Source organism: Dicentrarchus labrax, unplaced genomic scaffold (assembly GCF_905237075.1).
Source record: "Dicentrarchus labrax unplaced genomic scaffold, dlabrax2021, whole genome shotgun sequence".
Classification (NCBI taxonomy): Eukaryota; Metazoa; Chordata; class Actinopteri; family Moronidae; genus Dicentrarchus; species Dicentrarchus labrax.
Window position 1 is genome coordinate 5,592,647 of NW_026136701.1, and position 13,601 is coordinate 5,606,247.

Genomic DNA, 13,601 nt, shown 5'->3' on the forward strand with positions numbered 1-13,601 from the left:
AAAAACATTTTACACAATCACAGATCTCTCTCTCACACACACACACACACACACACACACACACACACACACACACACACACACACACACACACACACACACACACACACACACACACACACACACACACACACACACACACACACACACACACACACACACACACACACACACACACACACTGTGCAGTCTCAGCAGAACGCCAGTGTGTGTCTGATAGCTGGCTTAAGTTGCAGAATCTGACAGATCTTAGCTGGAAGCTGCTTACTGCAGATACTGGCCTCAATATCAGCAGAATTACTCTTGTGTGTGTGTGTGTGTGTGTGTGTGTGTGTGGGCTTGGCTTTCAGTGGAATTAGAGATTGTGTGTATATAGAAGTGCCACAGTAACACTGTCATTCCTCCCGAAAATGAAGTTTTTCTATACTGTTGTAATACAGAAATTGTGTGTGTGTGTGTGTGTGTGTGTGTGTGTGTGTGTGTGTGTGTTTTGTTCCATACATGTTTGTAGCTTTATGAAAGTTTTATTTGACAAAATAAAAAAAAGTATGCCCTTTTCTGGATTTGAGTAATGAATTACTGTTTCAGTTTCAGTGAGGTGTAACTAGCAGTTAACTAGTTGACTTTCTGGGGAGTACAATAATCCCACTGTGACTGTGCGTATCTGCGTGTGTACCTAGCCAAAGCGGTAGGCCCTGTGGGTTGAACAGCAGGCTCTCCCCCTCTCTCTGGTAGGATGGGGACATGTAGTGGTCGCTGCTGATGATCCTCTGGAGGTGGCTGTCCTGCCAGTGGAGGTCACAGGCCTCAACTGCCCGACTGAACACCGTCCTCCTCGGCCTGGACAGAGAGTCTGAGAAAAACAACACTCACACGGTCAGTGATATCCACAATTATCAAGTTCAGATTAAATCCGGTGTGTGTTCCAGTTTTGATTACACAGTATTGGTGTGTGCGCGCGCCGGTGCTGACCCTGTGCCAGGTTGCTCTGCGGCAGAGCGTTGGTGATGTTTGGAAGCTCACTGCCGTAGTTGCCGTCCTCCAGCGGGCAGACATCCATGTCGCCCCATTTCTTCAGCTGCCTCAGCCAGCTGCTCTTCTCCTCGCTTTTACAGTGGGGGTTTAGCACCACGCACACCCACAATGCACCTGGGGAAAAAAGATTGGTGGTTAGAGGTCAGGATGCAAAGGAAGCAGAGGTTGTGGAATGCTGTTTAAGACCATTTGACCTGTACTGTGTCAGCTATGATGAGAGGTGGTTGAATTCTCTAATGCTATAAAAGACTATTCTTTTCTTATCTACTATCTACTATAACTATTGCCAATCCCAACGAGGGAAAACTCAATGCTTAAAACTTAGGGAATAAAAGTTTATTCTTGGGAACATCTCTTACATGCTTTGAAAACATTCTTGCAGGGACTAACAGTTTAAGACTGAATCCCGACATGTAGAATTAATAAAAAAAACATGAATTCATACATATACAGATTGGTATAATAGTAAATTAAATACATTTGGGTTTGGTATTGTTGATTGAACAAAACAAGCTAATCCAAGATGCGCCTTGGGCTCTGGGAACTTTCAATAGGCATTTACACTATTTTCTGATATTTCATAGCCTGAAAAATGTATCTATTACTCAAGAAAGCACACCAAGGCTGAATCTGAAACACTAGCTACAAACAATAGAGCAGAAAAACAAGACAAATCCTGTTAAAGATATGCATTTAGTCATGTTTTTATGCCTGAAAATATGAAGAATATGCTGCTTTTTGTTTCTAAAACTGCACTGGTAACTACCACAACCATGCCATAATGTCGAGGGAATACCTCTGAATGTTTCACAAAATCATGCTTCTGTAGTCCTGACTCCTGAACTCCATAAATGAAATATTGTGCATGAGCTTTCACAAAGTCCCAAAAGCCTTTTTAAAAGCCAGAGTTGTTATATTGTATGAATCAAAATTATTTTAGTAATACCTACAGGCAGCTTCTCACCTGTTCTACATGCACAGACCTCGAGCTGGGTCACCTGTCAGGTGTCTGCATCTCTGAGAAAAATGATCAGGCAGCAAACCCCGACTGTCTGGCTGTTATTTCTGTCAATGTCTGTGTCATGATCTCCCTCGCTCACCCAGGAAGTGTTCTCATTGACCTCCTAAATGCAGAGATTGATTGCAGAGAAGCTGAGCAGCCGTATTGATCGGCAGCCTTTATCATTCACTCTGTGTAAGGAGCGAGAGGGGGGCAGAAAAGAGAGGCCTGGGCAGGAGGAGAAGCTACCGAGTGGATGACCTAATAGCTTACTGACTGGATGAACATTTACTCGACAAGATGACTGCTGATTTGTCAGAGTTACTGACAGACTGGACGCTTCTGTTTTCCCTACAGTGACTGATGGACCAACTAGCTGACCTGTCAGCTTAAAAACAATCCTAAACAAAGTCATTTTGATAACATGTTTTTGTTTTTGTCTGATTGGTCTTACCTAGCTCATCCCAGAGCTGCCGACACTTGTCCGTCATCCCCGTGCCCTGCTGTCTCCATAGCGACAGCCGGGGGTCTGCCATAAACTGTTCCGTTATGAGCGTCAGCATTCGGGCGCCGTTGGAGTCTCGCATTCGTAGCATCTCCCTCACCTGGAAAGACCCAGCGTGCACAGGCTTAGTCACTGTATGTAATCCATAACACTTTGACTTTCTTCCATCTGGTATTGATGTGTGTCCTTGCTCATCAGAATGTATTTCAGGAGAGGAAAAAACACTTTACAAATACATAAACACACTGCTGTTTCCACTGGTTTCCAGTCTTGTTAAACTAAGCTAACCGGCTCCTGGCTCCAGCTTCATACTGAACAAACAGATATAAGAGGCATATTGATCTTCTCAGCTGTCAGCAAGAAAGCCAAAGAGTTAAGTTACACTTAAGAGGTTATAAAATCTTCTGAGTGCCATTTAAAACAAAATAAAAGAAACCGTTTGGTACTGAAATCGAGAGCTAAGACATATCAGAATAAAGGTCTGTTTTAAGTGTGCTTGTTTCTCTCAGATAAAGAGCACATGGAAAAGTGCCTCCATCTTGGATTGGACTATTGACTTTTTTTTTTTACCCTTTTTTAAATGTACTTAATTTACAGCGTTTTTTTGTTTAATCTATCAGGCTTATAAAAGTCTGATGTAATACACAACTGAGTTGCATTATGGGAAAGATAGGATTTTTTTGGCGCTAGACCCGTACCGGAGACGAAAAGTCAGGAGCATCGACTTTGCACTGGAGTGCCCCTTTAAAATATGTCTATGTCCAAATCTGATAGCATTCATTTGCTTTAGAGTGGAGCACCAGAAATTTCTCACTAAGTCTGTCTAACAATCTCCTCAAACCAATGTTCCTACTGAATTAAAAATTGTCTTTATTTAGTGGAGTGCTAGGCTCATCATAGCGACAACGTAACATATTTTAGTGTAGTTTCTAATTGCTTAGCGGCCTTGTTCAGAAAGGCCGCTGCTGAGGGACGACAAATAAACCATTATCTTACTTATCGGTGTCTTGGTGTTGATAATGATAATAAAAATTGATAGATAAATCCCAGCCATATAATGGAGCAGAAACAGGAAGTAGAGATGGATACCTTAGCGAACATGGAGTTGAGTTGCTTCCCAGAGCCGTAGTATCCTCCCTGTGACAGAAACTGTTTGACCTGCTCCCTGACTTGATCCTCGTCCAGATGCCAGCAGTTGTCATCGTCAATGCTGGCGCCTGCAGTCGGGTCCGGAGCACCTGGGAGTACACACACACACACACACACACATTAAATGACAAGCACACACAAAGCTACAGTGATAGAAACATATGCAGGCAAAAAAAAAAAAAACACATGAAAAACTGACCAAAATGGAACCTGGAGGCACAATTTCAATCTAACATTAACATCCCTCTCTCCACATCAAAGCTGCTGTAAACAGAGTACAGTCTGTATATTCACTCAGTCACTCCGTTCCTTCCTGTTCCCAATTCGCACTCCAACAAAAAAAATAAACAGATGGTGACCATGGGAAATGGAGTTTACTTTTAGACAGCCTCACTTGCAAAAACACAGTTTCCTTAGCTCGATCCAAACATGTCACTCCAGATATCCTCAGAGCTCATGGAGATAAAAAATTCTAACCTAAATTAAACAGTAACTCTGAATGAATCTAAATCTCTGCTGACTTGTTTCACTGATACTCACTGCTCTCATACCTATTTGTTTTACATTTAACTTATAGTACACCTATATGACACTTAAGAAAAGCTTCACGATTTAGGCTAATCATGCACTAAGGGAATATGAGGCCAACTTTATTTTTCTTCTGTTCAGCGCTGGGTGTGTGTGTCTGAGTAATACTACGGGGAAATGTAGATATGCTCAGAAGGGGGGAAGCTGCTTTGATCTAGCAGGAAGCAAGCTGAGGAAAGCCCAGAGATGTGTTTCCAACTGGCTGGGAGTACGCAACAGCAAACAGCAACATTCCTCCATCAAAGAAAGCCTCGCTCCTGGATCGACTGAACTTCAACCCCCATGATCCCCCTTGTCAAACACAGACAGGAAACACGGCGCGGGGCTTCCTGGACAGGGGAGCTGGAGAATGTCAACATTTAGCGAGGAGGATGAAATAGAGAAACGGATAAAGAGTTTTGTTTGGTGAAAGGATGTGTCTAGTTTGTCGTTCCTCCGATGCAGGTCTGTTGTGGTTCTCCCCTTCTTTTTCATCTCATACTTTCTCAGGTGCTTTCATCTTTCTTCTCCTTCCTGTCTCCTCTCTCTCCCCCGTTTCCCCAAGTGCTATTTCTCCTGTCTGTTCCTCTCAGTGTCCCTTTCCTTCTTCCTTTCCACACATCTCTCTGTCTACCTTCTCCTGCGGTCCATTTCACCATTCAACTCTCACTTTTTTCTGCTTTCTCAAACAAACTCCTGCCACTGGAAAGAGGTAGTCGCTGGAGAGTGGGAGCTAAAAAAATCAAACGAGCCATTTGAAGTCTGTCTTGCTGCTTCGCTGGAGTAATCAGGGCTCTGACGTATGACAGCCTGTAGGCTAGCATGCAGCATGTTTTAAGTCTGGAAGCTTTTAAGTCTGGCCTGTTGCTGTGAAGATATCACTGCAGAGGGATGGACAGCACCTCAACAGAGCCGACTCTTCAACAACAGCTTTTCTGTTGCCATGCATGTATGACATTAAAAAGACGAAATGGGTTCTAGACTGATTTGGTGGATGAAAGTTGCCCTGAAAAATCACACAATCACTTGCATTTCTACTTGAAATCAATCTAACATGAACATAAAAGTTTGCCACAAAGGCTGTCCTCTCACCATGGACCTGGTTGATCTCAGAGTTGGAGGAGAGGATCTCATCGGCCAGTTTCTGAGCGGTGGGCAGCACCTCAGTGTGGTGGGCTGTGATCAGATACTGGACCAGCTTCTGCAGCTGATCTCTGTTCATCTGGAACAACGTCTCTGAGATGGGCAACCGCAACTTTACCTGTATAACACACACAAAAACACACAGAGATGTTGGTGTTTTGCGTATTAACTTAATCCTTTCATTGTCATAAGTTAGTAAGAATTCTATAATGGACTTCCTGCTTTAGAAACCTTTATCTTTATCAAATGTAGGCTGTTGTAGGCTGTTTACGCTGGGTTTTCATTCCCTTCATTCCCAGGCTTATGGCAGTCACTACTACTACTACTACTACTACTAATTATTATTTGTCACTTGAGCGATTAGTGCAAGTAAACACATTCTACCTCACATTTTATGAAGGAAAAAAAGAAAAATAAGGTATACACAGTTTAAAAATTATTACGATTTTTTGCCTGCATGTCCAAATGTTTTCAATGAACCAGAAATATCTGCACACAAATCAATACAGGAGAATGTGGGGGTTCCAGAGATAAAAACCATGCTGAAGGACCTTCTGAGTCTTAGTAATGTCAAAAAATGTACTGGTAGTATATCTACAGCTCCCATTATTTGGGGATATAAAAGGAAATGTAATGTTGCCATGGCGTTATCTGTGGGTTAATATTGTATATAATATAACATAGTATATAATATTTAATCTGAACACTACTAGCCAACTCTGTAGCGACTTTTAAATCACTTCTATTAGAAAGCTTTTTTAGTTTTTATCCAGTTTTGATTTTATTCTTGTATGCTCCACATTGTTTTATTATTTTATTCTGTGTTATACTTTAAATTTCTTATTTTTATTGTTTATTATTTAGGTGACTATCCACCTGCTCTATAATCATGGATGTACAGCCAATAATAAACTGAGTTACTTTGTTTACTTAAGAGAAAATCTACATGTGATTATTAAATGGCAAGACCTGAAGTACTAAAGGGTTGCCTTTTTTATATGACTTCAAAGATTTATGGATGTTTATCCTCAACACACATTAGCAACACGATATTACTGGAAAGATTAAGGTGCTGATTCTAGCAGTATGTGTAAGACATCATACACAGATATTTGTATGTTGTGGTTTTACCTGTTCAGGCTTGCGAATCCGGTAAAGAGAGAGCGCCACCACGTGGGCGCAATAGAAAATGTCTCTGTTCCCACAGCCACAGGTGACGGAGGTGATCTTACATCGGTCGAAGCTGATGGCCACCTTGTGGGTGACCTCTGGCTCTGATGATGTGGCAGGTTCAGTTACTGTGCCACTGAGGTGAAACCCTGAAAAGACACAAGGAAGAAAAGAGAAGGAGTGAGCTTCATCATTCACTCATGGAAAAAAAGAAACATATAAAAACCCACAAAATGTTAATGGAAACATCAGTGGTTTCCATTGTTTTTCAAACTACATTAGCAAAAGCTAAAATAGAGATTCAGCTAGCATGATTCACACATGTATTGTATATCATTTTCCTGGTTTAAGACTTTTCATGGGCAATAATGGTGACAATGTGGATCTTGTGTGGGAACTGCCAAGGAGAAGAGATGCATAAGAGGAGAAAAGGAGCATCTGTGGTAATCTGAGCCTCTACAAACCTACAGAGTGAACCTTCAGTACAAAACACACACGTCTTAATGAGATGTCTCCAACAGGGCACAATGCCATCTGATACTCTCTCTACCTCTCTCTCCTTATGTCTCTATGCATTTGTGCATGTGCAGTGAAAAGGGGGTTGCTAAGGTGTGATCCGTTTCCTGCCCACACACATTCAGCCTGAAGGATAGTAAGATAGTAAGCTGAACCAACAATTGTCCTCACTTTTATGGCACTTACATTTGAGAATTCAACTGATAAAGAAAGAAAACATGCTGTTCAAATATATATATCCCCAGAAAAGCTAGAACTACTTTAAAAGGCAGTATATCTAACACCAGGCGTCATCAAGCTTTGGCTCTAGATACAAGTTTGATGAATAGGAGAAACATTTTTAAAAATTACTCAACTGTGGAGTGCCTCATGGTTCTATCCTAGGGCCGCACATTGCTATACTGATGATGATGATAACTTTGTCTCTAAAGTCAGGAAACCAGCGGCAGTCTGGTGTCCTTAAAGAACTGTGTGGTGGACATCAAATATTGGATGTCTAATAACTTCCTCAAGGTCAATGAAAACAATTTTAGCAATAATCATATTAGTGTTAAACTCAACAGAATTTGGCAAATTTGATAACCTGGCCCTTTCCTTTTAGCCTAGTGCCAGTAGTGTGTTTCATGCTATTATTTACGCTCTGGTCTTTTCCAGAATTGATTATGATCAACATTTACCGACCTTTACTTTAAAAAAGTAAATGAGTATACAAAGAAATTAAAATTAAAACACTAAGAACGAATAAAGCTGTTTTATTCAATGCAATCTACTGCCGGGATCCTGTATAGCTCAGGTACTAAAAGGAATAATGTGATGAGAAAAGAACTGGAAAGAAGGAAAGGTAAAAGTGGAACAAAAAGCTGAGTAAAAGAATGGCAAGTTAGGAAACGGAGGATAAAGGGGACGAGATAGGAGGGGAAATGTGAGAGGAGAACAGAGAATAGGGGAGGGGAGAGTGTATCTGGTCTGTCCTGTCGTCTCACTGTGACAGGTCAATTATTTATGAGGTGAGGTGTGTGTGTGTGTGTGTGTGTGTGTGTGTGTGTGTGTGTCTGTACACATTGGATTACTGTATCTCACCAAACCATAGCAACCCCACTGCTGCTTTCACAGCTAGAAAGACAGGAGAGAGAGAAACATAAAGGGAGGGCGAGCAAGCTAACTGGAAAGCAATGATATGGCTATTTTGGGCATGGGCTCTAAAGCTCTGACAAACTAACACACACACACACACACACACACACACACACACACACACACACACACACACACACACACACACACACACACACACACACACACACACACACACACACACACACACACACACACACACACACACACACACACACACACACACACTTAAATTCTGGGGTATGGGCCAGCATGGTAGAGCTGCCTAATAAGCGCGTGTTAAGCCATCTCCCTGGCAAAATCCCACATAAGGCTTTTCCAAACCAAATGTTGTGAGCGCACACACACACACGCTGAGACCCAATCAACTGCAAACTGCTTTCACTATGACAAAGAAAGATTAAGAGCTACAGGAGAGTAGAGGCCTACACGGAGTGTTAAAAATGACTGATGCACGGCGTTGCTGCACCACAACATAGGGTCTTAGGGTAAAAGTTGAAGTCGAACTTGGCTCAACTTTTGCCACAAAACAATGTAATGTCAACGATACGCCGAACGCACATTCCAGGTAGAACACATTGTAGTATGAACGGTGTACCATTGTGCCAATTCTACGGTGTACCCAAAATGATCAAGAGCTCTGTAATAACATTTCACTACTGTTCCAGCAGATGCTTTTGTCCAAACAGACTTGTGTTTAGCGCATTAAGCCTCTGGTAACTCTCTAGGGATGTACAATCTTGCCAGTACAAACTGTCAACAATGTCTAGGTGTCATGGACTTACTGGATCGTATTTAATTTTTTTCACTGGTACCTGTAGTAACATCTGTGCCAAAGCAGCCTCCCCCTCCAGTTTTTTAAATAGACTGATATTTTCAGTCTACACGTGGCCAAACCATCTGAATAACCCACCAGCAGACTAACACACCAATGTACCAACTGAACGAACCATCAATGCCACATGTGTAAACCAAATGATATGCTGATTGACATACTCACCTAGATGGCGTCATGCCAAAAAACACACCAACCTGCTGGCATACCTACACATCATCATGCCGAGCAACCACCTCACAGACACTACTGGCAACTAACAGACCAATCGTCTTCCAAAAGGGGTTGACTGACCAACACAAACTGTCCACTGAGCCAAACAGGCCATCTGACTATGACAGGACAGATGAGAGACACTGAGAGAACAGACTGCAGAGGGAGAGAGAGAGAGAGGCTGATGCGTCTGCCAAAGATAGACATAAAGAGTCCACCGAATTGTTGAAATCTCTCCCTCCCACTGAGTCCGCCTGTCAAACCAATCTTTGTATCTCGCAGCTCATGGTAATATCATAAATGTCAGAAAAAAGGCTTTCTATTCCTTCCCTCTGTCTCTATAATGGATATACCTGTAGAGCCAATTTGCACTAACCGCAGCTTAGTGCAAGAGAGTCCAAATTTGATCTTCCGGTGCTGAAATCATCACAGCGGTGAGCAAAAGATCAGGCAAAAATCGAGGGAGTGCATTTCTTAAAAGCATCGGGGGAACATTTTAGAGCTATCTTTCCTCCAAGCTGTCTAAATAATGTCTACTCAGTCATCAGTCATCTCTACACTTGGCTCCAGAAATCCATTTTAGCATTTCAGATGAGCGTAGAAGTTTTGATGGCAGAAAATATTAGGTATTAAGACTTTCCCACAGCTGGGAGTGTTGTTCTCTCTTTCTATCTTGGCCTAGCCCCCCTTCTCTCTCAGTCTGTGTCTGTTAGGCTAAAGCCTATTGTTGCACAGGCCACAGGGATGAATGTGATGGTGACACCGCTGCTCTTTTCACTTTCAATCAAGTCTAAAAATGGCCTAGAAGCAGTTCACAGTCCGTCTGTCTCTTACCCCTCCCCTCTATCTTTTCCAGTTTCACACATTAAAACCACAAAGTAGGTGGGTTTAATTATAGGCAAGTTAGCAGTTCTTGGCATTCCTACCTCAGTCAAGTCTTTTCTCACACAATATGGCCATTTCTAACGGACAGATCAATACTTATTTGGTTTTTGTACAGATTAAATAAACAAGAACAAATGTTTGTGATTAAAGCTGCTGATGTATAGGTAAACAGTTTTGTTACCTTTGGACAGTTAACTGTTTCCCCTGTAGGCAAGTAAGCAAATATGTGCATTTTCCTAAAATGAAAAACTAACCCTTTGAATAAATATCAGAATGTATTAACTATTTTGCAACCTTCACCTATGAATGATGCTGCTTTTGATTTTACATAGACTGCCAGAGAGTGTTACACAACAATAGACATAACAACATTCAGTACCAATAGAAGGGGACCCATGACAAAACCTTGGGGTACTCCATGGTTGAGGATATTCTTTCTCCCTTTCATCAAACTGTATATAGGTGGTGTAAGTGTGGTGATTCAATACTCAAGGTTTGGTGTTAAACTGTACCCCTTCTTTCTGCCGCTATCACATACAGAGTGCTCGTGTGTGTGTGTGTGTGTGTGTGTGTGTGTGTGTGTGTGTGTGTGTGTGTGTGTGTGTGTGTGTGTGTGAGGCTGAGAGAGACAGTGTGTCTTCAGCAGATGGGGATGCGACACTTGATAAAAAGACGCTGCATCAGACAGTCTGCAAGCGTGCGCGCGCACACGCACACACACGTAAACACAGTGAACAAAAAGACCTTTTCAGAGCTTTTCTGCTTTTGTTCTTAATGCCACAGCGACAAAACAACACAAACTAGTCTGTGATATTCACAGTAGATATCACTAATCTCTCTTTTTGTCACACACTCATACACAAACATGCACAGACATACATACTCTTCATTCTGTTCTATACCAGGCTATTGGACTGGTTCGGCAAAACCGATGAATTTCTAACAAAGGTGAATTAGGAGGGCGATGTGTGTAAACTGGGAGTGCTGCCAAGTACAATGATCTGGCCTAATCCTTGGGGAAAATCACATGGCCCTGTGTGTGTATCATGTCTTTTTTGTCTGTTCTGATGCAGGTATGCATGCTTGCCCTGAACCCCCCCCTCCGCCACACACACACACACCTTCTGCCACTGACATCTTTTATGCGGAATAGAGTGTGCGTGTGTGTCATTTGTGGTTATTAACAACACTTTCATTGTATGTGCGGCACATCATTTAGAGCCACACATAGAGCTGGGTGCATTCAAACCACAGCTATAATCCTCGTTCTGTTTGGTGAAAGAGGCAAAAACATGAACCATAGTGGATTCCCCACCTCGTTTGTCGGAGAATTCATTTCATTATACGTATGGATTATTTTTTTATCTGGATTATTTTTATTTAATAATGCATGTGGGTAGGACTTGACAATGTATGTCTATTTATGGATGTGTAAGCAGGTGAAGTCCTTCTACCCAGTGGTAACTGTGTGTGAGAAAAAAACTAAAAGTGAGAAGAAGAATAAAAAGAGGAGAAAATAGGACTGGAGAGACCACTATTGTACATCTTTCTATTGTAATTAGAGCCCCCTCCTTACTCCAATGTATATATACACATACACATTGCCCTGCCTCCCTCCCTCTCTCCCTGTTGTAGACCATCTGTCAGTCGATGGAAACTCCGCCCACATAGAACCCAGTCAGCCAATGAGGAGGCAGATCGCTCCCCACGCTCATAGGCCATTAACCCCTAATCAGCTGGGGAGACGGAACCAGGCAGTGAGCCAAAGAGTACACACACACACACACACACACACACACACACACACACACACACACACACACACACACACACACACACACACACACACACACACACACACACACACACACACACACACACACACCAGCCTTATTCAACCAAAGCCTCACCACAGGCCTTGCAGACAGACAAACCCCTCTGCTTAGAGTGGATTTTAAAGTTGAGGAAGAGACAATCCTTGATTCCATTCATTCATGTACCTGCCCCACAGAGCTGCGCCTACACTACACACACTTTGCCAAAAGCCACTCCTTCATTTAGCTGCCAACACGGGATTACCACATCCTCCATTTGGTAAAGCAATATAGATGAGTGGCAAATTAAAGGAAAACCAACATAAAGTGTTTCATAAGATGTTCCCTCATTTGGTGTTTTGATGATTGAAGTTAATTTGCTGCTTACAGCTCCAGCTACAAACACTCACCTTCTTGACCTGTACAACACAAACAGTACAGTGGGAGCGTGTCGACACAACCTTGAACCTACAATCCCAGACAGACTTCATGCAGTATTGTTAGTCAAAAAAAGTGAGGCTGCAATGGAGTTTTTTAAAAGTCTCAGAGTGTGTCAACGAGAATTTAAAAAAAAAAGAAAGAAAAAAACACAGTTTGTTACTTGAACAGCAGTGGGTGAGTTTCCCTTTTTTGTAGTTTCTTTCTGAGTTTGGTGGGACACAATGATACATCAACTTGGGGGATACTATTGGACAATTTGAGCTTTTCTCAGACAATTTGCAGTGCCAGCATGCCACAGATATGTTTTAAGTAATTAATGTTCAACTTAACCTATGTTTGAAGTCACCATTACAGAGTCTGCCCACTAGAGAACACATTTCTACTGTGAAATACAAAGATATCTACAAAGCACAGATTCTTTTGTCATACAGCAAAATGCATAGGACTTTGGCTGTTATTTAGGCTATCACCTACTAATTGAACTGAACACCACCAAACAACTAAACATACACTTTCCTTGTCAAATACACTGGCTCCTCGTCAGCCACCCACAAACTGACTCTGAATGGTTCTCTCACACTGTATGCTCGCTCTGTCTACATCGATGTCACGTTACTATTTACTTTGATCAAGAAACTGCATCTTCAGCAAAAATGCATCCGGTAGCAAAAAAAAAATTCTGCTTTAATCTCACTGCCCCTTTCAAAAAAGTAGCCTAGTGCAGGATTCGTCCTCCTCCAGCCGCCAACACATCCCTCTCAGCCTGCAGCCCGTCCCATCTCCCATCTGTTCTGACAGCTCCAAGGTTTACCCAGCACCCCCCTGCCCGCTTTCATTCACACACACAGAGAGACACCCACATGGCCCTGTATTCAATCAGCCATCTATCTCTGCACAACAGACGTGCATATGCACACACACACACACACACACACACACACACACACACACACACACACACACACACACACACACACACACACACACACACACACACACACACACACACACACACACACTGAGTACACTGAATCTTCTCCTCTCCTCCCCTCCGCCTATCCATCCATCCATCCATCCATCCATCCATCATTCATTCATCCATCCATCCTCCTGCAGTGTTTGCTGATGCGATAACAGCTGATTGATTCATTTGTGATTTCCCAGCAGTCCTGTCCCAAACACACACACGCACAA

General features: G+C 42.4%; 1 protein-coding gene across 4 annotated transcripts in view; it reads right to left on the reverse strand.

Annotated features, from left to right (window-relative positions):
• zswim5 (zinc finger, SWIM-type containing 5) overlaps window positions 1-13,601 on the reverse strand; it is a 69,601-nt gene that overhangs the window by 13,385 nt on the left and 42,615 nt on the right. For 2 of the 4 annotated variants that reach the window (XM_051396526.1, XM_051396520.1), the window contains exons 2-7: window positions 6,531-6,718; window positions 5,349-5,517; window positions 3,630-3,778; window positions 2,490-2,640; window positions 940-1,149; window positions 677-853 (exon numbers count right to left, since the gene is read on the reverse strand). In XM_051396526.1, the coding sequence (XP_051252486.1) occupies window positions 677-853; window positions 940-1,149; window positions 2,490-2,640; window positions 3,630-3,778; window positions 5,349-5,517; window positions 6,531-6,718 (1,044 nt within the window). The remainder of the gene's footprint in view (window positions 1-676; window positions 854-939; window positions 1,150-2,489; window positions 2,641-3,629; window positions 3,779-5,348; window positions 5,518-6,530; window positions 6,719-13,601) is intronic. The other 2 variants (XM_051396545.1, XM_051396534.1) reach the window with 1 other exon arrangement.